Consider the following 25152-nt stretch of genomic DNA (forward strand, 5'->3'; position numbering starts at 1 on the left):
AGATAGCCAGAATGGTTTAAGGACGTTGGAAAGCTTCAGCTATTCAGAATGAGGCAATTAAGGCCTCTATAAGTTATCCAGAGGATGACTACTGATTGCGGCATCCTGAGGCTTTGTGCGTTAAGGAGAGTAGTGAGCTGAGAGACTTCTGAAGGTGAGGTGGTGTTGACTTTTTCTGTGTGAAAAGAAAACAAATAGACTATTGGTCTTCTGCTGTATGACCAGCAGTGTCTGCCCAGCATCAGGTTAGGACAGACACCATAGGTAGGTTCCTGTGTTGTGAAGGTAGACACCCCAAGTGGCCAGGGTTTATTTTATGTTTGTTTGATTTATGCTGTTTGGATGCTTGCACTTGTTTCCAGCAAATTGGAAGAATAAACCATAGACCGTTGTTTTCAACCACTCCTCGCCTGTCTCTCTGTGTAATGAACCCACCCAAGGGGTCACCCACACCTGCTACCGAGCTAACCCCTTACAATATATATATATATGTATATATATATATATATATACCCCTAACCCAGAATCTGCATAGTGGGGTCACCCTGGCATGGCAGAGTCAGTTCACACTAAACTACACTACGGTCACCCTGGCATAGCAAAGTAAATTCACACTAAACTACACTACGGTCACCTTGGCATGGCAGAGTCAGTTCACACTAAACTACACTACGGTCACCCTGGCATAGCAGAGTCAGTTCACACTAAACTACACTACGGTCACCCGGGCATAGCAGAGTCAGTTCACACTAAACTACACTACGGTCACCCTGGCATAGCAGTGTCAGTTCACACTAAACTACACTACGATCACCCTGACATGGTAGAGTCAGGTCACCTAAACTACACTACGGTCACCCTGACACCTAAAGCTATCCCTACAAAAACTAGATTTTTGAATCTAACTATAGTGGTATATAGTACCCTAACTACACTTCATATCCCTTTCCTCACACTAATAATTGCAAAATAACACTGGAGCAACACAAATGCTTCCACTCTCTTCCACAGCCCCTGTATTACAGTGCTAGAGTTTTGGCGGGGCTATGTTATATACTGGGGGGCGTATTCACTCCTCATTGGGCTCTGGACCCCGTAGTCACTCCAATCACACTTTACTGATTTTCTGGGCCAATCATGGGCTTTTAAAGCCCAGTTCCTGTCCCATTGCATTTTGGGCGGTTCTGGTGGCCGAATTCCAAACTTTTAACGCAAAAAGTTCGGAATTCGGCCGAATTTCGAACAGCCAATGTTCGGGTCGAACTGATGGCCGTCCCAAACCGTTCGATCATTCCTACTGCCTGTACTGGGCTGCATGGACTTTCTGTGCATCCTGTGCAGACAGCCCTTTGCACAGGTGTACGGATCACTACGCCCATGGGAATGAGGCCTAACGGTCCTTTCAGACGGGCTTTCTGCCCAGCAGACTCCGTTTTGCTCAGCGGGGGATCAATCCGCCTATCCCCGCTGAGCAGGGGGATGACAGGGCAGTCTCTGCTTACTTTGCAGAGGCAGACCTGAAAGATCCCCGCTCTCCTCTATGGGAGACTGGATGAAAATGGACCACCTGTCTGCTTTCATGCAACGGATGGAAAATGGGGTTTCCATCCGTCTGGATTTCACAGACCACATCACATCGGAGAGCAGCAGGTGTCAGCGGACATGTCACCACTGACATCCTCTGCTCCATAGAGGTACATGGAGCATCCGATCAGGTCCACCTGAAAAACTGACAGGCAGACCTGATCAGAAAGCCCGTGTGAGAGGGGCCTTAGGGCTTGCGCAGAGCACTTAATAACTTGCTGCCTGATCCCAACTGCTACAGGCTGACTGATTTTCTAAGCACAGTGATGGTAGGACAGCTTCCAATTAAGATGCTTTTGAACTGCACAAGTATGGCAAAACAGCCAAGTATGCATACACACAAAAGCAGAGGCTCAATGAACCATGTAAGCACTGAGTGGCTGTTATACTGGGTTTAAAAGCAAAAGTCTTTACTTACAAACTTTATTCCAAGTCAGTGACTCAAAGTACTGAAAAAAAATAGCATGATAGCCTGGTCACTAGCATTTTTCAGAAGGAGAAGATACTCATTACAGCCTCCATGTTTCACTTCTCACTGGGTTCATTTAAAGGGAGCCTCTGAGGATAAAATTATGGAAGCTACTATTGATGACTTGTTTTTTTCTGGAAAAGGGTCCAGGATTAGCATCTAGATGTACTACCTGATGATTCATTAACCTGGAACAAGCATGCGATTACTGAAATTGGAAAAATCTGAACTTGTGTCTGCAATCTTGTTCCAGGTCAGTGACTCACCGAGTAGTGTAGGATAAGCCCCAGAGCCTACATTTTTATTAATAAAAATCAAAATAACATGAGCCCTCACAACTGTTGTAAGCTGATTCCATTACTACTATAATGAAGCAACAATGCAAGTAATGCTTTTTGCCAAATGTTTCACACAAAAAAGTATTTTATAAGTGCCATCTATAGCTTTTCTACTGAAATTCTAATGGTCTTGGGGAGATTTTAATTTATTTTTATTTTCTAATGTGGAAAACTATTGTATATCTCAGCACCCTACAGCAGTCATGCGGGAGGCAAAAAGTACTGCAGACAGGGAATGGTTCACTATACATGCACTGAGGCCACATGCACAGAGGCCAGGCTCTAAGCCCAACAAGTTCTAAAGAGTTCGCTGGAAGTGTTTCCAGAGAACCTGGGAGGTTTACTATCACTTTTGGGAGAGAGGGCTCAATATGGGGTGACTGTTGATAAAGGAAAGTGACTGCATGTCTAAGACAGTCAAGTGTACAACACAGTGTTGTAAGTCAGTAACAACCACGTGATACTTTAAAAGTCCAGTGAAAAAGGCATTAAAGGGAATGTATGTCTGTGAAAATTCTCATTTATCCAGATCAGAAAATAGCTAGTAGTAGTCAATCACCTGAATGATACTTGTCCTTTAATGTTAAAGACTTTAACTAAAGAAGTAGCTTTGCCAGTTTTAATGAGGTCTACAACATACCCAGCATTTAAAACAACATGGGTAACTCATTCACTGTAATCCAACCACCATGGAACATGTCAAGGTAGATGTTGATTGTCCAAGAACAAGATGAGAGGCATAAAAAGTGGTAAACCAATTACCATGATGGTACAAAGTCTGGGGAAGGTGTCAATTGATGTTACATGGCTGAAAGTGTGAATTTTTGTCAAAGTTGGACAGAAAGAACAACCGATTTGTAAAAGATGTAAAGAGGCCATCTATATAAAACTGGTACAGCAATGCCTAAACAATCGAACCTAACAATAGCTAAAAGTTGACTCCAGTCAAAACCTTCTTTTAGTTTTCAATGCAACAGGGAAGGTTTAACACCTCTGCCAGGTTCCTAGGTCCCATTGGGAAGATTTTCCTTCCTGTTCTATCTAACACCTTGAAAAGATGTTAGTAGAAACACTCCGATGGGTACAAATATATTAACAGAAAGTTAACAGAGCTTCTAACCTGCAATAGAAGAGGGTTTATATTCAATGTTTCTGCTGCCCATTCTTCTGATCTGTGTTCTTTTTTAGAACTCCATCCCAGAGTGGCTGATGTCTGCATTCCCCATTGCATGCTGCCATTCCTCTTGCTGACTGCTATATAACTACAGGACATAGTAGTGATGTAAGAGCTGGTGGATGGAACCACAGTGTGCAATGTGGGATGTAGCCATCTGATGCACCTGGAAGTGGAGATAATGCTGGAGACTGCCTTGCAAGACAGAAAAAAAAAGAACAATGGAGGCAGAAAAAGTATGAACATTCTTCTATTGCAAGATGTGTCTTTGTCTTTTAAAACAGCATGAGAGTTGCTTTATACTGAAATTTACACACGTCAGTGAATGAATCAGAACAGTGAACCTTCCTTTACCTTTCCACCCTGCCTACTCTGTTCAGACAACTCCATAATAAGTTTAATTTAGAGACAAAATAGAGAGAGTCTGAAAGTTAACAGCTTCTGCTGTGAAGTGTCTGTCCCACTTACATGTATTTTTTATGTGTTGTATTGAACTGCATCAGTCTATTACTGTTCAGTAGTATACTGATATCTAGTGGAGGTTTTGAGACACTATAACTTGTTTACTATTTGATTTTGGTTTCTCCTTCCTGGTAATTGCTGGTTAGTTCAGTCCTAGTTAGACCCTTCCCATTTCCTCCACGTTCCCTCATTCAAGTTTGTACTTCACAGAGACAGGGCTTAGAAAAGTCATTGTCTTCTTACATTTCAAAATACTGGAAAAACAATTAGCTGAAGTAAAATTGCATTTGATTTAACTTCTGTGTCTTATTGAAGAGTTAGGTTGCCTATGAATGGTGCCAAGTCAGCAGGTGAATGTCCAGACAGACTGGGTCTAAGAAGGTACACTATTTTGCTAAAAGTATTGGGATGCCTGCCTTTACACGCACATGAACTTTAATGGCATCCCAGTTTTAATCCGTAGGGTTCAATATTGAGTTGGCTCACCCTTTGAAGGTATAACAACTTCAACTCTTCTAGGAAGGCTGTCCACAAGGTACAGAAGTGTGTCTATGGGAATGTATGACCATTCCTCCAGAAGCCCATTTGTGAGGTCAGGCACTGATGTTGGACAAAAAGACCTAGCTTGCAGTTCCACTCTAATTCAACCCAAAGGTGTTCTATTGGGTTGAGGTTGGGACTCTTTGCAGGCCAGTCAAGTTCCTCGACCTCAAACTCGCTCATCCATGTCTTTATGGACCTTGCTTTGTGCACTGGTGTGCAGTCATCTTGGAACAGGAAGGGGCCATCCCCAAACTGTTCCCACACAATTGGGAGCATGAAATTGTCCAAAATGTCTTAGTATGCTGATGCTTTAAGAGTTCCCTTTAGTGGAACTAAGGGGCCAAGCCCAACCCCTGAAAAACAACTCCACACCATAATCCCCCCTCCACCAAACAATTTGGACAAGTGCACAAAGCAAGGTCCATAAAGACATGGATGAGTGAGTTTGGGGTGGAGGAACTTGAGGAAATTCCCATAGACACATTCCTAAACTTTGTGGACCGCCTTTCCAGAAGAGTTGAAGCTATTATAGCTGCAAAGGCTGGAAAAACTCAATATTGAACCCTATGGACTATGACTGGGATGCCATTAACGTTCAGGTGTGTGTAAAGGCAGGTGTCCCAATACTTTTGACAATATAGTGTATGTAATGCATAAAGTAGCATTTGGAACAGAACACTCATGCCCTGTATCAAATGTTTATAAGTGCAATATAAGAATTTTTATACATAGTAAAAACACATATAAAACAGTTTAAAAACTGATAAACCTAAATAAAAAAAAGTTCATAAACCATTTTAGTTCAACTTTTATATGTTAGTTATCCTGACTGGTACACTGTAAAGGTACTATTGTTTCCCAGGCTATGCATGATTTCCTGTCTAGCAATCCCTTAGTTTAAGTACATCAGAATCCATCTGCTATTCATTAAAGTGTTACTAAACCCAGAACCCTGCATTCACTATATCTGGTCTCCCACAAAACACAGAACATTGATTTTCAAGGTGAAGGCGCCTGTTTTTTGTATTATATAGCCCTATATAAAAGGAAGACGCCTGCTGCCCTTTTTTATTTTTATGGTAAAGTACCAAAAAATGGAAATTATATCAATGGAAAAATGGGCGCTGGCAATAGTATGGGCGTATGGAATTGTTTATATGGCTGTTGTGGTTGTGATAAAAAATCTGAGTGATTGTCTGCAGTTTAGATAAAATCGTGATAAATGTGCTAATATCGTTATCCAATTAAAGTGCAACCAGTGAATAACTATGGGTATGAACTCAAATAATGATACCTCAAATAAACTTATTGATAAAAATCAAATATTTTGTCACAAGCTATGTGCAATATACGTGACTTTTTGTGAAAAACTAAAATAATAACAAATGAGTGACACTTGCAGACAATCACTCAAATTTTTTATCATTTTACTATTGCCAGTGCCCATTTTTCCATTGATATCAGTTCACAAAACATGGAAATGCAATTATTTTAGTAAATATAAACTGCTAAATACCTTTTCTCACCAGCAGTATATATATATATATATATATATATATATATATATATATATATATAGCAGTCTTGTCACTTCTATCAGTGACGGTTTAAAGCTTGTAGGAAGAGATTTTATTCTACTCTGACTGTCCTATGAGACTGCAGGACCCCTGACCCTCTGGCTGGATGGTGCTGATTGTCCCTGTGCTGATCTCATGCACCCTCTCTAGCAATACACACCAAACTGAGCATGTAAAGAGTGCCCCCAAGGCTCTGTACTGTCAGGAGATGGTTTGGGGACATTTGAAGTAGGGGAGGATCAGAGAAGACAGTCTCAATCAGCCTTTTTACATTATGCAGAGGATTAACCCCTTAGGTTCCACAGTGAGTATAAGGGCATATGCACACAGGACATTTTTGTGGCTGCTTCTAGTGGCATCTGGCGTTTTTTCTTACTGCCTCTGAACTCTCCTCCGTGTTAGCCTATGTGTCCATGTACACATAAACTTTCAGAGAGGAGTTTAAAGGGATAACAATCATACTTTACTGCATATACAGACTGATTTTACTGTTGTGGGTTTAGTAACACTTTAACTTCTTGTACCCTACAGTGGCAGCTAAACATAAAAACATGTAAATACAATTTTTTTCAAAAAAACATTACAGTTTTCCTTTCCATTACAATTCTGCCATGTAGAGGTGGACTGGAAGCCATTTTTCTTTTTGAAGAGGCTCATTTAAATAGACCTCCCAAGGAGCACAGCCTGAAGTCTCCCTGCTTGTACTTAGCATTCCGGTATTAGTGTGACATACTTTCTGGCGGTATTGTGGTCCCATGCAGTTCCTCCGCTAAGACGAGCTTCATGAAGGGCAGCCCCACCGTTATCATCAGCAGAAACAAGGAGTAAATGCAGGATGTCGTGCTCCTGTAATGCATTGTATAAACTCTCTTTGTCTTCCCACTACAAAGAAAAACAACAATTTATCTTGTTAAACACTGCCAGCAAGAGAACAATACACAGCTGTGCTCTCCTCTATGGATGTGATTAATAACAAAATGGCTTCCTGACCTCCATTCATAATGTTCATTACTGTAGTTTGTAGGGTCATTGGTCACGGCTAGCAGTTAGTCAGATGTCTGTGATACCAGCTGCTAGATGAAGAAATGATTAAATACAATTATTTGGCAGGATGACGGACAAATGGAGATTGAGATGCGGTGCCCCCTCCAACAAACATGGAAGTTCTTGGTGTACGCAATTTGTGGGATTTTTAAATAGGCTACAGATATGCAGAGCAAGGAATCATAAACAAATCATTCACTGCTTATTGATGTTTAATAAAGAAAATCAGTGCAAAAAATGAATCACAAAGTGCAACCATTAGTCACATATCTACATAAAGTGCAAAATTCAACATAAATATAAATACATCAATCCTGAAGTGCAGTATATAATCAGAATAAAAATAAAGTATATATAGTATATAAAGTATATTATCACAATAAAAATAAAGTATATATAGTATATAAAGTATATTATCAGAATAAAAATAAAGTATATATAGTATATAAAGTATATTATCACAATAAAAATAAAGTATATATAGTATGTATAAAAGTGCATAAAGTGCTAATAAAGTGCAAGAAAGTCCTGCAAAAAGCACTTTATCTGCACTTTATGAACTTTTATACATACATGCTTTGTTTTTATTGTGATATTATACTGCACTTTAGAATTGATATATTTATGTTATATTTTGCACTTTATATAGATAGGTGACTAAAGGCTCCATTCACACCTGAACGTATTGATTAACTGGAATTTTCCGTGCATTTTATTTAAGAGGTTTTGCAGCATTTTACAAGCTTTTTAAAATAATTTAGGCTAAGTTCACATGTAGGCGTTTTGGGGCATTTTTGGGGTGTTTTTCTGCTCTAGGATCAGCTCAAAAAACACCCAACAAGACAAATCCTATTAATTTCAATGGCCCCTGTTCACATCTGAGCGTTTTGACGTTTTAAGCAAAATGCCCAACGCTCAAAAAAGTACACGAGCTTCTTTTTGGGCAGAATACAGGCGTTTTTATTTTTTTCCATTGGTCACTAGTCAACCTAAAAATGCCTGTAAAAACGCCTGTAAAACGCCTGAAAAAACGCCTGTAAATAGCAACGCCAAGATGTGAACGTAGCCTTAAGGCTCCGTTCACATGTTAGCGTATGGATCACGGGCAGAACCGCCGCGGTTCCGCCCGCGATCCGGAGATTATTGCAAATCGCGGGACGTCTGTGCGTTGCCCGTTGATTTGCAATAGACCCCCAAACGCTGAGCGATGTTGCCGCGATTTCCGCCTGCCGAATCGTGGTAACATCGCGCAAAAAAAATCGCGGGACGCAATACGATCCAAAGAAGCTCTTGTACTTTTTTGGTCGTAATGCGTCCCGCAATTTTTTTTTGCGCGATGTTACCGCGATTCGACAGGCTGAAATCCGCAATTCCATAGACTTACATTATGTCCGCAAATCATCCACAAAAAAATAGGATGATTTGCGGACATACGGACCGCCCGTGTGAAAGAGCCCTTACTCTGATACCCCTAACTAAAATCTAGTGGAATCAATTGCCTTCAGAAGTCATTTAATTATTAAATAGAGTCCACCTGTGTGTATTTAATCTCACTATAAATACAGCAAAGAACAGTTGGATATTTATATTCCCCAGTTTTGAGCTTGTCTATTTTTTCATACTCAGTATAAATACAGCTGTTCTGTGAAGCCCTCAGAGGTTTGTTATAGAACCTTAGTGAACACAAACAGCATTATGAAAGCCAAGGAACACACCAGACATGGGTTAGGTTATAAAAAAATATCTCAAGTTTTGAACATCTCACAGATCACTGTTCAATCCATCATCCGAAAATGGAAAGAGTATGGCACAACTGCAAACCTACCAAGACATGGCCGTCCACCTAAACTAACAGGACAGGCAAGAAGAGCATTAGTCAGAGAAGTAGCCAAGAGACCCATGGTAACTCTGGAGGAGCTGCAGAGATCCACAGCTCAGGTGGGAGAATCTGTCCACAGGACAACTATTAGTCATGCACTCCACAAATCTGGCTTTTATGGAAGAGAGGAAAGAAGAAAAACATTGTTAAAAGAAAGCCATGAGAAAGCCACATGTTTTCAGATTGGGAGAAGCCATGTGGGGGACACAGCAAAGATGTGGAAGAAGGTGCACTGGTGAGATGAGACCAAAATGTAACTTTTTGGCCTAAAAGCAAAATGCTATGTGTGGCGGGAAACTAACACTGCACATCACCCTGAACACACCATCCCCACCGTGAAACATGGTGGTGGCAACATCATGTTGTGGGGATGCCTTTCTTCAGCAGGGACAGGGAAGCTGGTCAGAGGTGATGGTAAGATGTATGGAGCCAAATACAGGGCAATCTTAGAAGAATCTTTGTCTGCAAAAGACTTTAGACTGGGGCGGAGGTTCACCTTCAAGCAGGACAATGACCCTAAACATACAGCCAGAGCTACAATGGAATGGTTTAGATCAAAGCATATTCATGTGTTAGAATGGCCCAGTCAGAGTCCAGACCTATATCCAATTGAGAATCTGTGGCAAGACTTGAAAATTGCTGTTCAGACGCTCTCCATCCAATCTGACAGAGCTATTTTGCACAGAGATGTATAGTAACTAAGTAGAACTACTTCACTACTGTACTTAAGTACTGAAAGGCGGTATCTGTACTTTCCTAGAGTAGAATTTTTTTCTCCTACTTCCACTTTTACTTCACTACATTTCTCAATACATACTCAATACTTCTACTCCAATATTTTTTTTTTTTTGTGCTGCATAGTTACTCGTTAAAATGATAAAAATGACCACTGCCAGAACAGTAGATGGCAGGTTTCATGAAGCTCAAAACATGTGTATCATCAGCGCATACGAAAATAAAAGCTACTGTATGTATAAATAAAAGCTGCATTTGAAATAATAAAAAACAATATGATGTTCAAACTTTTGACTTCTTTCTTTAATAACTACATAACACAGTACTTGTACTTTTACTTTCAGTACTTGAGTAGCAATTTTTTTTCAAAACTACTGGTACTTTTACTATCAGTACTTGAGTAGCAAAATTAAAAAAAAAACTACTTGCAATACTTAAGTACAAAAAATGTTGAATACTTTAGTACTTCTACTCAAGTCACTTTTTTATCGAGCGCTTCCACTTCTACTCAAGTCACTTTTTGATCGAGTACTTGTACTTTTACTCAAGTATGGGTTTCGAGTACTTTATACAACTCTGATTTTGCAAAGAAGAATGGGCAAAAATTTCACTTTCTAAATGTGCAAAGCTGGTATAGAGACATTCCTAAAAAGACTTGCAGCTGTAATAGCAGCAAAAGGGGGGGGGGGCTTTGGGGGCTGAATGCAAATGCACTGCACACTTTTCAGATGTTTATTTGTAGAAAAATGTAAAAAGCATTTATCATTTTCCTTCCACTTCAAAATTATGTATTACTTAGTGTTGGTCTATAACAAAAAATCCCAATAAAATAAATGTACGTTTTTGGTGTAACATGACACAATGTGGAAACTTTCAAGGGGTATGAATACTTTTTCAAGGAACTGTGTTTATGCTGAAATTTGATATCTATTTCTGATGAATACCAGTATGGCCAATGATGTTCAAGATATAACCACACAACACATATACATAGTCTCAAGGACAATCATATTCCATTATAGAAAGCTGAATGCAGGCTATTGTACTGTGCTTTCAATCCTTGTTTGCAGTCTTTAATTTAATCCACTCTAGTTTTTTTTTTTTTTTCTAGCAGCTTGTTCAGTATTCAATACACAAAACTTGGAAAGAGGGACTGGAAATGGATTAAAAACTCAATACATTTTTCATTTCAAATGTAACATAAAAAGATGGAAACAGCAGCAAGAACTGCAACATATTTAAAACAGATGAGAAAATAAAAATAAAATGTAAAATTAATGTCCATATGGACAGACAGGCAAAAAAAAAGTGCTTTACCGTGGTAAAGTATTTCTCCTGCCTTAAAAAAAAAAAAAAATTAAAAGGGGATCAAAAACCTGAGAGGCAATAGGGTGACAGGAGGAGAAAGCAGAGTAAACAAAGGGATGAGCTCATTAGAATACTGATGATGTCATCCTTCAATAAGTCAAACAGTTGGGGGGGGGCGTGTTCTTTACCAGGGTGTGCTGCCTCTGCAACGGAGGTCAGGAACATGAATATGGTGTCTAGCAGAAGTGTTTGAATCGCAAGACTAGCTACACAGAATTATGGATTACTTGGCTGGTAACACAGATCCCAAATATGTATTTCAAGTGGATATATGGTTGTAAGAGGGGCATTGTGGTTGGCTGAATTTGGTAGCAAAAGCACAAGTCCCTACCCCTCTTCAACCCTGCTAGAACACTGTGCTAAAGGGCCGTCAAACATCCTATGCCCTGGTCCTTGTCATAGGCCTCCATAGGACATTTCCAGCCATAGACCTTTGTGTCCAAAAAATAGGCAGATCGAAAACACTGCCTTAAGGACCATATATATGAGCCACCGGGGGTTAGTGACACAAAATCAAAAGCCAATTGTAACCTTTCAAAAATGTATTATTCCAAAAAGTAAAAAAAAAATAAAAAAAAAATAATATATATATATATATATATATATATATATATATATATATATATATATTCAAACACAAAAACAGGAACCACCCACCATCACCAATAAAGAAGACAACATTGTCTCATAGTGCAAATGGGTACGCCGGACACCATACACACATCAATTACGCATCCCACTCAACCCAATAAATTAATGGGCAGACCTAATTGGGAGATAGCTCCGAAACATAGCATCAATACAGAACTGGAGTTAATGGCCAGTGTGACGGTGTTCACCGTCACTGGAATTTAAGGACAGATGGGTGATGGTTTGGATTGCTTCATATTTGTCAGCAAGGTCTCCATGTGGAAATATTGAGATTTGTTCCCATTTGCCATGAGGTCTCTGACCAGGAAGTACAACTCCTAATATGGTCATTCCAGGAAGTTCAATGAGGAGACTGACTGTCTACCAATGTTGCTTTTGTCTGAGGTGGCTTTTCATTCACCTATTGTCGGGTGTGCTAATTAACTCCCATGTTGTCTGCTAAGGGATGTATTGACACTCAGAGTAATGTGAATTGGGGGCTCGTTATTTAACCATTGTTCCGTGTCTGGCTATTGTGTACATTGATTGTCCCCTGGGGGCTTCTGTCTCATTACACATAACAGTCCTTCTACTCAAGCTATCTGACCAATCCCTGCTGACTCATTTTCAAGTCCTCATTTGCATGGCTAAAGAGGACCTGAAGGAGAACGGCATGTACTGTGCAATTGACCAATGGGAAAGCGGTTGTTGGGGGCAGGATGTTCCAAATTCTGAATAAAAGTGTGCTGTGTGCTTCCAATAAATGGTCTTCCTGTTTGAACTTACATACAGCCTGCCTGGTGTTTGTTCTAATGGATTCCGAACGGCACATAGCTGTAGTTCGGATCCCGGAGCCTTGGTTGACCGAACCATCAGACGTTGCGATCTGCAAGCTGACTCACTAGAAGCAGAGGAGTGTCGGGAGAGCGGAAGCGAGCGAGCAAGGGTCTCGTCACAGCCAGTATTCCACCAGTCACCTTACAAGATCAATTAGCAGAACTAACATAGGTAGGCTACCAGAACTGTTAATATGCAAATGAAACAAAAAATTTGTGCTAGCAGATGCTCGTTGTAATCCGCCAATGCCTGAAGAAGCTGGGTTTCTGGTGAAACGCTTCAACGTCATGTAGGTGCGCGCACGCCACCAGTCACACGCCACACGATCAGTCCACATGGGAAGCTGTCATAGGATACTGCCTTGAGGTTGTTCGCATTGGCGGATTACAACGAGCATCTGATAGCACTGCGGAGGTTATGGATATCCCATAGTGCGATATATCTGTAAGGAGCCAGGAGGATCCACTTTTCAGGTTTGCCATTTATGCGGCATGAAACTAAGCTATAGCCTTGATTGCACCATATGTTATGTAGAGCGTGGAGGATAATGCTGCTATGGACTGAGTGACTCTACCGAAGGTCCTTGCATTTGCAACTTGCTTAATCCTCCGCTCCATGACTATGTGCTATTGTCTGCTGCATTGACTTGATTTCACACAGCCAACCTGTTTGTTCCCGCCGTATGCCTCATCAGCTGTTCTATTTCCCACTGATCTGTCTGATGGTGATTGATAAGACTGACACATCGATCGTCTGTGATTTGATTACATCAAGGCCAGCGGTGCTTGGATTCCAGCTAGGTGCCAATGTCTGTGTCTGCTGCATTATACTCCAAGTGGAATCAGTACATCATCTGATAATGCTATTTTATTGTTTCAGTTGCATATTGACAGTTCTGGTAGCCTACCTATGTTAGTTCCGCTAATTGGCTATTGATCTATTTGGGATTTGTAGCTCCGCAATAGTTATTGGACTGTGAATTGATCTTGTAAGGTGACTGGTGGTATACAGGCCCTTTAGCCCCACTTTATTATTGAGTGAGTGGGAGAGTTTCACAGAGGTTCCTCTTTTGGTTTGGATACCTCATATTTCAATAGTTCCCTGGTTTATTAACTTTTTCTATCATAGATCTTTGTATCCCCAAGGAAGAAATGTCCACACAAAAAGTAGTTTTTCTGCACATTCTGGTGTCACTTGACATTACACAGTCAATCACAATTGGTGGACGGTCTGCAGCAGTCACAGGTGAAAGCATGTACAGCACCTCAGCAGCCATCTCCTTTTCAGTCTCTCCTCTACCCAGGGTCATCAGTACTTACAGGACTGTGCTCTCCGTAGTCACGGCTTTGCTAGAATCATCTCTCCAGGGAACCCTCCAGGGAAGCAGCCTCACAGAAATCTCCAGCCTAGCCTAAAAGGCCTTTTGTAATCCGCCCTAGCCCCCAGCTCCATAAGGGACAGAATGACTACAGCCTCTTCCTCCGGCTCCTATGTGCAGGTCCACTCTACCTGGCCTCCTGCCCTGTCCAGGGCCTATGTGTGCTGGCTACATTCTCAGTGATTAGCTGCCATGCCCTCAGTAGAGTGTATGCCTCCCTTCCTGACTTATATTTTGATGCTGACTCACCACTGACCTCACTTCGGGCTCTACCTAAAAGGGACCAAGCACCCAAAAACTTTATGTGCTATAACCAGAGACTATTCTAGTATAGAGCCACCTAGTAAACAAACTAATCCACTCACTGCTGCTCAACCCCCGATATGCTCAATCTTCTGTGCAGAAGGACGCTGCTGGCTATTGGCTCCTGATTGCTGTGTAATAACATTCGTATTTCACAAAGTGAAAGTCCTTAGGATCACAAAACTCTTTATTGGTCAAGATAAAAATCACGTCTTGAATCCCACACTTACATGTTTCCACCCTATGTGGGCCTGAATCATAGCAACGATAAAGCTATGATCAAAGCCTACCTCAGGTTAATTGCGTTAGCATGGGATTCAAGGTGTAATATTTATCCTGACCAATAAGGAGTTGTGATCCTAAGGACAGTGCAGCTTCATGACATACAGGGCCACCTAGTGGCAAAGTAGCCAGCTGCACCTGCCTACATGGTTGCTTGCCTGGCTTGAAGCTTTAACCCCCACAGGTGAGCTGATTGGAGGGGATTTACTAAAACTGGTGCACTCAGAATCTGGTACAGCTGTGTATGGTAGCCAATCAGCTTCTAACTTCAGATTAGCAAATTAAGCTTTGGCAATAAAACCTGGAAGCTGATTGGTTTTTATGCAGAGCTGCACCAGATTTTGCACTCTCCAGTTTCAGTAAATCAATCCCATTGTGTGGTCAATTGTGTGGTCCCCACAGAATATATTATTAGGACCCTAAACACTTTTGGAGACACCGTTTGAGATCCAGTCTCCTAGACATAAAACCTTATCTAAATTGGTATTTGTAACCCAGAGAAAAATGTACAATCACTAGAAATAAATTACAAATTGGTTTATGCAAACACATAAACGTGTACTGCAGACTAGCAGCTTTATAATGTCAGGACCTGCAGCACAGAAGATATTGCCACCAGGACCTTGGACTACTGTGTCACCTGGGTGATCTTTTTAAACACAATTGTTTATATATTATTCAGTATGTTTTACATCAATAATTGTGTGTGGTTACAATTTTAGTTGTATCCAAGGGATCAATGCCAGTAGTAATTAGTTTTTTTTTTTTTTGTTAACCTCTGTGGTAGACAAAAACTAAAAGCATCGCTACCAAAACCAAAGGAAAATTCATTATAAAGTATTCCTAGACAAGTGTATAAAATGAAAATGGTGTGAAGGCGCTTAGTTATAGGTGATACTAAATATTTATATCTTTTTATCTGCTGCCTCTTGAGTTTTAAATGTGACAACAATTAAAAAATGGGAATGTGAAGGGTTTAAGGGCGCTGATAAATGTTGACTAAAAACAAAGGGGAATAAATGATAATATGAAAAGCACCAAATATTCAATATAATGCTAAAAAAATTATCACAATGAAATCATTAAAATATAATCACAATATACATGAAAAGATATGTGAAATAATATGGTGAAGTGACTGTGCAATACCAGTGCTCAAACAAATTATTGCATGACAATGCATGTGCAATACCAGTGCTAAAACAAATTATTGCATGATAAATAAGCAATATAAAGCACTGGGTGCAAAATTCAAGTGAAGTAAAAATATGATGCTAAAAAGATGGACTGGTTAAAAAGTATTAGTGCAAAATACCGAATGCTAGTGACACTTGTGATCATATGCTAGTGCCTATAAGTGGCTAGTGCAGTTGATCAATATTATAGTGACTTTCTAGCATGCAAGGGGTCACTCAAGTGACATTTAAGTCCATATAGTGAAGTATCTGGAATGGTAAACAAAATATCCAAGTGGGGATAGAAAATATCCGGGTGTTTCCCACTTGTGATCCTTTGTGTGCTAGGTGACAATATTAAATGCTCACCAGAGGTAGGTGGGTCACACAGGCCCTTAAACCCTTCACATTGCTAAACAAGTACTTAGGGCGGCAGGGTAAGGAACAAAGTACAATGCCCACAATTTGTTTTTCTTTGATGACTTTCTCACCTTTACTTCTGGGCAGATATATTCACCAGCAGAACTTAAAGGGGAGTTCCGGCCACTGAATCGTTTTTTTTTTTTTCTTTAATACCTCCCAAACAGTGACCCACCGACCTTTATATATCAGCTAATCCTGGTTTATACCATTAAATAACAGTTAGGCAATCCTAAAATCTTACTTTATATAATTTTTGCAGAGCGCCGCCACCTTTGTCCGGGTTACACGAGTCCTTAGTGGGGAAATGTCTGCCCTGCTTCTGGTGGGAGGAGGCCGGTGAATCCAGCGCGAAATCTCGCGCATGCCCAGTACTATACGATCGACATAGTACTGGGCTTCCATAGGGACGGCAGCTCCGCCTAACATCGTGTCATTTCCTGTTTGGAAATAACGCGATGAGAGGAGCGGCCGGCCGCCTATGTCATTGCCCATTGCATCCTGGGAGCGACGAGTAAGAGCTCCCAGGACGCATTGCGGGACAGGAATTGACGGCGCGGGCCGCGCGTCCGAGGAAGGAGGAAGTGGATGTCAAGGTGAGTATATTATCCTCTGTAAAGGTAAGTAAAAAAAAAAAAAAACGCATGGAATATCAAATTCTTACTCATGGAAGGATAAGGAAGCGGGTGCCATAAAATGTAAAGGCATGATTTTCTGCCCGGAACTTCGCTTTAACTTGGAGGGGTGCAGGGCTAATAAGAGTAATCACAAGGTTCTCTGTAGGCCAAGCTTCAGGCAGGCACCACATTTTTCTTTGACTGGTGGACTGAATATCCCAATGGGGTCTCTGAATTTAAACCAGGACACAAATTTGCCTCATTCCATTAAACTTTCCCTTTGGCTATTCAAAGTAAAGCAATGCTTGCCATGCACAAAGTCAGTTTTGGCCAGTTTCTGATGAACCACCCAAATTTCGCTCCACGGGTGGCCCTGTAAAGCCTCCCTCCTGTCATCCTTCAAGTGAAAAATTGAAGTAGCCAGGCAGAAAATCATCAGCCAAACAGTGCCTGCATTTAATCAAATGCATGTGCTGTTTGGGTATTTTGACAGCTGGCGGGGCAAGGGGATATGTCCATCTACACTGTTTAGCATGGATAGAGGAATCTGGAATATACAAAAAAGTGTATATGTTTTTGGCCATATACTTAGCTTCACATCCTCCCCATCAGCATATATTTACCTTTTCTTCACTCCATTTGGTCATCAGGAGCCAAATTTCCAGCACTCCTGGGTATAGATAACCATGTGACTTTCCCCAATCTAATACCACTGGGTGTCTCCTGTGGTGTCACATGGGGCCAGGGAAGGCATCCACAGGTCTGTGTTAGCACCAGTATGTTGGTTTGGTGCTCACACAAGGATTTATTTGCCAGTCCTGGCAGCTTTATGGAGTGTTGCGGGAGTAGGGAAAGGTGAGTATATGCTGATGGGGAGCTAAAGGAATGTGGGCCAAAAAAAAGGGCATCCACAGGTTTCCTTTGGCACCAGCCAAGTAAGTTTAGTGCTTCTTTTCCCTAGTCCTGGCGGCTCAATGGAGTGACGTGGCAGCGAGAAACGGTGATTATTTGCTGCTGGGGAGTGGAAGGAGCTAAGTCAACCTTTTAATGTGTCCTGCAGAAGCAAACAAATACGATCAATTCAAAGTTGGAAAGTCCACTAGTGTTACTTTAATCTGACTTTTGGGCCCTCCCAGCACTGCTTTACCTGTGAGTTTTCTAGGGACAGGACTTCAGTACTAGTGTGAAAGAAAACAAGGTGTAGCATGATGGGAGGGTGGCGGTTGGTTGCTGAGCAAATTGTGGGGGCTAAGGGGAGCTTTGAGGGGAGACAAAATAGAGCCAAGCACCCAGGAACTTTTCTGCTGGGGGCCAGAGGGGAGCACAGAGGGGGCAGAGAGGAGGCTGGCTGACAGTGGAGGGTGTAAGGGAGGACATCAGCATACTGCCATCTTCCAGTGTACAAGTGCCAATTACAACAGCTCAATGGCCATAGTACATCTTGTTTACCCAGTGAATATAACTACATTCACTGGGCCCCCAACTACATCACCAACCTCATCTCAAAATATGAACCAAATGTCCTCTTCGCTCCTCCAAACACCTCCTGCTTTCTAGCCCCCTCATCATCCCCTCTCATGCTCGCCTCCAGGACTTCTCAAGAGCCTCTTACATCCTCTGGAACTCCCCACCCCAATCTGTCCTGCTATCTCCTACTCTGCCTTTAGGTGATCCCTGAAAACTCATCTTTTTAGAGAATTCTATCCTGCCTTTAGCTAACAAATACATTTTCTTAAACAAGGTAGAAGGTCCTCCTAACCCTTCAGTATTGTGAATTGTATTGTATTTGCACTGTCTCTATATTGTAAAGTGCTGCCCAAACTGTCAGCCCTATAAATCATGAATAATAACAATTCTTATTAAAATAGTGAGGAAGTAAACACCAGAAACGGCCAACAAAACTTTTAGCCTAACTATGACAATGTCTGGGGGAAAAACAGAATAGTTCATCTCTTTTTTGTATTTCAAATCTTCAGATAGAAATGATCATTCTATAGTTGACAACCAGTTCTACTGATATGCCACAAACGGGAAAGTGTATTTTGATCAATAGTTAGGATAGGATCATAAAGCCGGCCATTGAGGGTCCGAATCTCGGTCGGTTCAGCAGGAGCTGGTCAAGATTTATACCATGTATGGGCAGACTGAATGTACCCAAGTTGATCGATGAATCAACTTAGGTACAGCCAGCCTGCCGGATTTTACATGCATTTATTGCTAGCGGATGTTATAGCTGCTAGCAATAATCACTGTGTTCTCCCCGCGGGGACAGCTCCCTTCCCCCCTCCCCTGCCAGGAGAACACAAGGCCTCAGCGGGAGGGATTCCCCCACCAACATTGACTGTGCTGATGGGGAAATCAAGCCATGGTTGCAGGAAAGAAAATAACTCCTCCTATGGCTGGTGCAAAGGTGAAGTACAGCCAAAGCTTGTTTGGCTGTACTTCCCCCTGTAGATCACAGAAGTGCAGATTGTTTTTCCTGTGACTTGTTATTAGCAAACAGTGGGCTGAAACCCGCTGTCGGCTGGCGTCACAGAGCCGGTCCAGGCTCGAGAAAGATCATGACTATATGGACGGGATCTGCTCACATGTCTCCACTGGCACCTGGTTCAGCCTCTTAGTGAGCCGCTGAGAGCCTGAGCCGACCACTCCAGCCCCCTTCACAGCCCAGAACACCAGTGAGTGCGAGGAGGGGCAGAGCAGAGAGTCGGTAACTGACAGTCACCAGCTCTCTGCTCAGGGAACTCTGAGAACCGAGTGATCAGCGGTGTTTGATCGCTCAGTTCTCAGTCTTAGAGCCAGTGGGGGACAGATGCAGCATCCTCCTAAGTAAGTATGATTAAAAAAAAAAAAAAAAAGACCATACTTCTCCTTTAAGTAATCAATCATATCTCTGTTTCTATCATGTAATCTCATAATCTGGTTGATCAAATGGTTGAACAAAGTATCTCAGTGCAGCTGATTATTGATGCCAATCGATTAATAATATTCCACCCTGGTCAATAAAATCAAATTGATCATACTCAATCTAATTGGAGTCTAAATCAATCAGAAGGGAAGTTTATGGCTATTTGATTGTTTTTGGATTCAGTCATTTTGACCAAATAGTACATCGATCAGATTGAAACTCAAGCATGTATGGACACCATTAGATTCAATATCAGTCAGATTTCATCAGACTGTGTTGATCAGGAGAGTGGAATATTATCGATCATTTCACACCAATCAGCAGCACTGGGATACTTTGTTCATGAATACAATCGTATATCATTCAATCAGATTATGAGATTACAAGGTGAGAACAGAGATTAATTTAATAATTTACTATCATAAATTAACATCCTATCTTAACTATTGATCGAACTCCATGTCCTTGTGTGTGGCATATCGAACAATTGGGTTGGTAACTATAGATAGATTATTCCTATTGGATAATCAATCAGAAAATAATTTAATCATTTATCGAGGTGTTTATGACCACCATAAATCAATCAGAGGGAAATTTACGGCTACTCAGTTGTTTGCAAATTCGTTTTTGATTGATTCACACATCGATCAGATAAAAAAATAACAAAAAATTAAAATTAAGCATGTATGGGCACCATTAGTTCTGAGAGCAAAGTACTTTAATTTCCCTGTTAGTGATCATGTAATATTTATGGTGATAAAATGTCTGGATCCTGTATTAAAGGGGAACAAGTGACAAACATAAAGGCTGCAAGTTCTCACCTTCTTCCAAGTACAAGTTGCCTGGCTGTTGACCCAACGTATGTCTTAAGTGCTTTAAATCACGGACCCAATCACGTTTGTGTCTATTTCAGAATTTTGTCTCTTACTTTATTTGTTGTATTTTTGTTCTCGGTCACTTATTCAGAAAATACTTAAACCAGAAATCGCTAAGCAAAAAGCATTTTCAGCAATCACAGCCCCTGTTATAAAGGAGCATTGAGGCTACCACTGTTTGCCCCATTCTGAAAAAGCTAGTTGCCTGGCTGTCATGCTGACCCTTATACTTCAATACTTTGAGTCACTGATGCAGAACAAGAGTACAGGGCAGGGATTCTGTAATTTCTCTGACTTTTCTCATCCCCTACCTGTCTGGGTCAGGAACATTCAGGCAACTTGCATTTTCAGAAGAAGGTCAGCAAGAGCAGCCCTGATATATCTCTTATGACTGGTTTACTTTATTGCGGTACTAAACTCAAAAGCAAACACAATGTTTAGCAGCTTACCAATTCTTAGATGTGATGGCTGCATTCATTTTCTTTTTTTTTAGGCTTTTTCTTTTATTTTCACCTGGTGATCTTGCCAGTAAGTCTGTTACTTTTCAATAGAATAAGGCTAGGTTCAGTGAGATTTTGGTCTGATTTTTAATGCGATATTCAATTGCAGGTGCAGTGAGATTTTGGTCTGATTTTTAATGCGATATTCAATTGCAGTTGCAGTGATTTTTTTTCACAATTTGGATACAGCTGCGATTTCTGCGCTGGGGAAGAAAACCTGCTGCAATGGTATGACAATAGGAAAGATGAATGATTTAAAAGTGTTTTCATTGAAGTACCTCCTTCTCTCTAGCTCCCTCGTCGCCTCCTCCCGTGCTCACCTTCTGGACTTTTCCCAAGCCTTTCCCATCCTATGGAACTCCCTACCCCATCTGTCCCACTATCTTCTACTCTACTTTTAGACGGTCCCTGAAAACCCTTCTCTTCAGAGAAGCCTATTCTGCCCTCATTTAACTGTACTTTTATTTTCTCTATCAGATCACCCCCCCCCCCCCTATAGCTATTACCTTTTGTATCACTTGACCCTCCCTCATAGATTGTAAGCTCTCATGAGCCAGGCCCTCTGATTCCTCCTGTACTGAATTGTAAAAAAGAGAAAATAAAAATTGGTGGGACTTTGAATGAGGCGCATGATGCCGTGCGCCTCCATCCCTGGGGACGCTACTAGTTGGTCATGTGCCAAGATTGTTGAGTTGAATTACCGTATTTTTCGGCGTATAAGACGACTGGGTGTATAAGACGACCCCCCTAATTTTCAAGTTAAAACATAGGTTTTGGGCTATACTCGCCTTATAAGACTACCCCCCTTCCGAAGCAAGGCAACACCATTGAAAAACATCAGATTTCTCTGAGATCTCCAAGGTACCCCAAGTACTGTAATACATGTAATCTCTCATAATATCTCCAAGGTACCTTAAGTGTAAGTATTACCAGTAGATGTAATCTTAAGACGCTGGCTGTGTGGGAATCCTTTATCGGTATACAGTATGTACCGTAGCTTCACAGTATACCACAGTGAGCGATGTATTCTATTATTGAATGCAAAGCCTGCTCGGATTGGCAGAGTCAGAGAGGCGGGCTGATGTTACTCCGCCAATCCGAGCAAGCTTTGCATTCAATAATAGAATACATCGATCTCCCTGATTGGCTCAGCGCGGTATACTGTATGTAGCCGAAGCTACGGTACATACGGTATACCGGTACAGGATTCCCACACAGCCAGCGTCTTGAGAGATTACATCTACCGGTAATACTTATACTTAGGTTACCTTGGAGATATTATACTCGGCGTATAAGACGACCCCCCCCCCTTTTTGGGGGATTTTTTGAGGTTCAAAAGTAGTCTTATACGCCAGAAAATACAGTAATATTCCAATTGCACCGCTCCTGAGGAAGTGATAATTATGTCATGAAATGCGTCCAGCATTATTGTTGCAATCGTTTTATTTTACGTGATATATATTATCATTTTTACCCAGTACTTTGTTTTTTATTTCTATGAGATTCTACCCCCTATCAGCTTACGATCGCTATTACCACATCAGTGGGACATGACCATATTTATGGACTTAAGGTTTTATATCTTCTTTTTCATTTCACATGGCTCCAACAATGATATATAATGTTTGTTCTAATTTGTGACTAACCTCTATGTACGGTTTATAACCATGATGTCTTATCACTGTTTACAATATGTATTACCCATGTTAACCATTTATGATTGATTTTTCAATAAATATTTGGCTTTATACATATATTTTTCTGTCTTTGGCAGTCAAATACAATATGCTACTAACCAGTATAGTAACCCACCTCATTTAAAGTCCCAATTGCTTCCTCCTCCCCCCTCCCCTTCATTCATCTGTACTGAATTTTGTTGTAACTGTACAGTCTACTCTCATGTTGTAAAGCGCTGCACAATTTGCTGTTACTATTTAAATCAAGTAAAATAATAATAAGTCTATGGACCACAGAATGGCACTGCATCGCACCAAAGAAGCACAGGACCCTTTTCCAAAGTTGGATTGAAGCTGCGCTACATTGATGTGAACAGGCTCCATAGGAACCAAGGTTATTTTCCTCGTCATGCAATCAAGTGCGATCCGATTCACGTCTAAAATTGCATCAGCGTAAACCAGGGCTAAGCTGTTCTACAGATGTAGGGGTTGTAGGGTTGAGACAAACCATTTTTCCACTGACTGGGGTGTGCACAATGGTCAGTTTTATTTATGTAAAATGTTACGTATCCCAAACGGTAGAAAAAAAGGTTGCTGTAACTGCCTAAAAAATATTAGCTGGAGTTTGACTTCAATTTGTTAGAGTATCTAATTCTGCTAGTACATCTAACGCTGGGCATACACTAGCCGAAAAATCGTTCAAACACATTTTCCAAAAATGAAAAATCGACCGCGAGATCAGACGATGGTGCCATCATGTAATGACCGAATTTAGAATGATAAATCGTTCAATGGACGTTTTTCGTTCAGTTTGTCACATATGCCTAATGCAAACAGTTCGGCCGAGAAACACATTAACCTTTCAATTTATCGTTCGTTCAGCAAAATTTTCCAAACTGTTCCTTTGATTTTTCGGGTCTGAAAAGTTAAAAGCTATTTTCTATTTGTGCCCATTAACTGGACGAAAAACGAACGATCGGACCAAATTACATATTTCCGTACGATTTCTCAGCTAGTGAATGGCCAGCATAACACTCCCCTCCTCTAGGCTGAAAATGCTAATGTCCAAAAGTGTCTCTTATGCTGGCCATACACCTGCCGAAAAATCGTTCGGAAATCTGTCATTTGGTCCAATCGTCCATTTTTCCTCCAGTTAATGGGCACAAATAGAAAATCATTTTCAACTTTTCAGAGCCGAAAAATCGAAGGAACAGTTTTGAAAATCTGCCGGCCGATCGATAAACGAACGATAAATTGAAAGGTTAATGTGTTTCTCGGTCATTACATGATGGCACGACCGTCTGCTCTCAGGGTCGATTTTTCGTTTTTCGATAACGAGTTTGCCCGATATTTTGGCTAGTGTATGGCCAGCATTAGAGGGGCACTCTAAGCCTCGGTTCACACTGAGGCGACCTGTGAGGCGACCTGGTCGCCTCACAGGTCGGCGCAGGTCGCCTCCCATAGGGAAGCTGCGGACCCGTTCTAATAGGAGCGACACAAGTCGCTCCGACCTAGAAAAAGGGTCCGGAGCTTCTTTGGGGCGACCAGGAGGCGACCGCCATAGACTTCAATGTTATGAAGTCCGTGGCGGCCGCTCCGAGGTCGCGGCGCGCTGCTCGCACCGCGATCTCGGAGGTCGCCCCTGGAAGTAGCGTCGCGGTAGTGTGAACCGGCGCTAATACAAGAGTTGTGTTACCGGCTAGATCACTAAGTGAACACAGAGGGGGGGAAAGCCTAAATAAGAAAACAAATGCAGCCACCACATCTAATGAATGGTTAAATGCAATATAATACATTTTTTGTTTTGGGTTTAATACCGCTTTAAGTGTACCCATGACAGCGCAATCTCTACTGCCCTAAGTGCATTAATAAGTAATAAAATAGGGCATTGCATGGACAGGACAAGCTTGGGAATGAGGAATGAAATATAATGATACATAATTAGAATATAGCAAATCAAAGATCTCATCTATGGTATACACGGCAAGCAAAGATAAACAGAATTGATCAAATCTCCTTGTTACTTTTTAACGCTGTGGAATGTCACCCGTATATCGCGAAGCGCAGAAAATCCCAGCGTATAAAGCGCACGCCGTACAGTTTCCAATGCAGCAGAACAGCTGACCGTCTATCTGCAGTGTCAGTGCTGTTCATAGCCAGTCAGTCAATGCCGATCACTCATTAACCACTTCATTTCTGGCAGGGCCTGCAGAACCCCTCCCCCATCCCCCCCCCCCCCCCCCCCACCACCACCCCTGTCTAATCCCATACAAGCAACACATGCATAATAAATAGGCTCATACCCTAATAGAGTGCTAATTTGTATTACGAGAGCCCACAGATCTGGAGGGGATTATTTAACAGCAAAGAGCGATTGT

General features: G+C 41.4%; 1 protein-coding gene across 2 annotated transcripts in view; it reads right to left on the bottom strand.

The window, feature by feature from the left end:
- Positions 1–25152, bottom strand: part of LOC309544821 (NELL2-interacting cell ontogeny regulator 1-like) — a 44147-nt gene that overhangs the window by 18489 nt on the left and 506 nt on the right. The window contains exon 2 of one of the 2 annotated variants that reach the window (XM_082243804.1): positions 6881–7022. In XM_082243804.1, coding sequence (XP_082099930.1) covers positions 6881–7004 — 124 coding nt within the window. In that variant the 5' untranslated portion in view covers positions 7005–7022. Of the gene's footprint in view, positions 1–6880; positions 7030–25152 lie in introns of both variants that reach the window. The other variant, XM_082243803.1, reaches the window with a different exon arrangement.

The sequence above is a fragment of the Pelophylax lessonae genome (assembly GCF_965119305.1).
Source record: "Pelophylax lessonae genome assembly, chromosome: 1".
In the NCBI taxonomy this organism is placed as follows: domain Eukaryota; kingdom Metazoa; phylum Chordata; class Amphibia; order Anura; family Ranidae; genus Pelophylax; species Pelophylax lessonae.